This window comes from Sinocyclocheilus grahami, unplaced genomic scaffold (genome assembly GCF_001515645.1).
Source record: "Sinocyclocheilus grahami isolate Dianchi unplaced genomic scaffold, SAMN03320097.WGS_v1.1 scaffold1448.1, whole genome shotgun sequence".
Classification (NCBI taxonomy): domain Eukaryota; kingdom Metazoa; phylum Chordata; class Actinopteri; order Cypriniformes; family Cyprinidae; genus Sinocyclocheilus; species Sinocyclocheilus grahami.
The window spans coordinates 102,741-105,225 of NW_015506627.1; the positions used below are offsets into that span (position 1 = coordinate 102,741).

Consider the following 2,485-nt stretch of genomic DNA (forward strand, 5'->3'; position numbering starts at 1 on the left):
GTGTGTGAGAGTGTGTGTGTGTGAGTGTGTGAGAGTGTGTGTGTGCGAGTGTGTGTGTGAGAGAGACTGAGTGTGAGTGTGTGTGTGTGTGAGTGTGAGTGCGTACACTTACTAAAAAAAAGAATATTTTGTTTACCTGCATGTCATGTAACCATTAACCAACGTCAGAGAACCATGGACATGAAAATGTGCTAATTATTAACTAAAATCAACCCTAAATTAACCCTAAAATCTCAGGGGCATTTCAAGTAAATATATTAGGTGAAAGATTCGGCTGACAAAAAAAAGTTTGTGATTCCATGCATTACATATAAATCCAGAAATAACATGAATTTGTGCATTTTAATGCATTTGAAAGACAAAATGCTTCCAAAGACATATAATACATGGTTAAATTACTTACCGAGTGATAATTAAAAAAAACAATAATGTGCTCATCAGTAGTTGATGCGATGATGAAATGCTGAGAAAACACTTTTTAAAATCAAAATGATCTGAAATGTGTGGGTCTCAGTTTTCTGTGTAATTATAGCCACCTGACTAATGATTGGTTTCTGAGTGAATGTACATAAAACGTAAAGACTTTCTGAGTCTAACTGCAATCTGATTTTGAGTATTTTAAAATGTAATATAATCTAATTACAAGTACTTCATTTTTGGACGTAATCCAGATGACATATAATCAGTTACTATACCCAACACTGCGCGAGTGAGTGTCAGTTTGCTCTTCACTCGCTGAAACTGAATCAAAATGATCAGGGAGCTGAGTGAAATACTTTACACAGCATGCTAAAGACAATAAACGCCAATCCAGTTAAACATCGTTTAGCATGCGCTGGTTTTAACGGACATTTTTAATGCACAAACTACACATTCTGATTCTGACACTCCTGATTTCAATAATAAAAACGGATCTTTCGGTTAGTATTTTCAGTATTAGTTCAGGTTTCAGTATTTTTGAGTAAATGACAACATTATACTTCAGCTGAACTCGTCTCTCTCCTGCAGCAGAAGAGGAAGCTTTTCTTCTCATTGGGTAAAGTGAAGGTCTTTTATCCGGTCAGATCTCTCGACAGTGACAGTGTTCATACATTATTCTCTCACAAGTGCACAAAGGTAAAAATTTCCCATCAGCCCTGGGTTTCTCCCAGTACGTCTCACACCTCGACCCCAGGGCTGCGGCTCAGGACCGCTTCTGTTCCCATGCTTCACTCCTGTCTGTCTGTCTCTCATGTCAAGCTCAGAATGAAGATGATGAATTATGTATGGCTGTAGCTCTCAGAGAATCCTGATGCTGAAGTCCAGCTCCTGTCGGCTCATAAACCCATCCTGAAGCCCTTTATGAAATCAGTCTGATGCCATGCATTCGTTAAAGCTGTTACTGCCTCACAGTGTAAGATGCTACACGTTTAATGATGAAGTGACAGAGAGACAGAGGGAATTAGAGAAGAGGAAGACGAGGGAACGCTTCAGGCAGCACAGATGAAACCTTAGGCGCAGAAGAACCTGAGAGCCACTGAGAGATCTGCTCGAAGCTGCAAATATATATATATATATATATATAGAGAGAGAGAGAGAGAGAGAGAGAGATACATACACACATACATACATATTTACAGAAGAGCAGAAAAGCAGACGAGCAGAAGAGTTTTCTTTCAAAAACATTAAAACATATTACAAACCCCACATTTTTGAACTTATAAAAGGTAGTTTTAAAAACTCTTTAGATTTTGAATATATGTTTAAATCAATTAAAATCATAAGTCTCAAAATATCTAAATGTATAGTTCAAATATTAAAACACATTTAAAACAGATAAAATATAGTTAATAATCCAAAAATATAATTGTGCATATTTAAGATGCATTGCAGATTTTGTCTGTAAAACAGTTGTGGCAGTAAAGCCCTTTGAAGATATTTAAGACACTGGAAGAGAGTGTGATGGATGTGTTAGTATGCAGAGAAACCTCGAGCACGTGTGTGTCTTTGTGTGTAAGTGTGTTTTAATTGAGACACGGAGGAGAGCAGCATGCAATGCTCTAATAAACAGGTAATTATGCAACTCCCCACACCACACCGGCAGATTGAGACGGCATCTCCATCAGCTTTAACCCATGAGCGCGTCTCTGCCGCCACCGCCGGCCCTCAGCAGGCCAGATTAGACGAGTGACAAACACACTTCTGTTAATCCATTTATTTAATATGCCACCCGTGTGCCGCCCATCGCAGCCAGACCTGATTAATCGCTCAGGAGACGTGAAGGGCAGCTCAACACACACACACACACATTCAATCTAACCAAATAAGACCCAGTAGACTCTGGGCATCTGCCTCCACACACACCCACTCTCTCTCTCACACACACACACACACACACACACACTCTCTCACACACACACAGAGGCTCTTACCTTGTGTAGCGATGTAATGATTCGGCCTGTGATAGCCCTGAAAGAAAAGACAGACAGGTGATCACATCATTACA

General features: G+C 39.5%; 1 protein-coding gene across 1 annotated transcript in view; it reads right to left on the minus strand.

Annotated features, from left to right (window-relative positions):
* The window catches only part of LOC107570365 (receptor-type tyrosine-protein phosphatase mu-like), a 137,725-nt gene that overhangs the window by 31,963 nt on the left and 103,277 nt on the right, over positions 1-2,485 (minus strand). Inside the window, exon 19 of the mRNA XM_016256596.1 lies at positions 2,412-2,448. Coding sequence (XP_016112082.1) covers positions 2,412-2,448 — 37 coding nt within the window. The remainder of the gene's footprint in view (positions 1-2,411; positions 2,449-2,485) is intronic.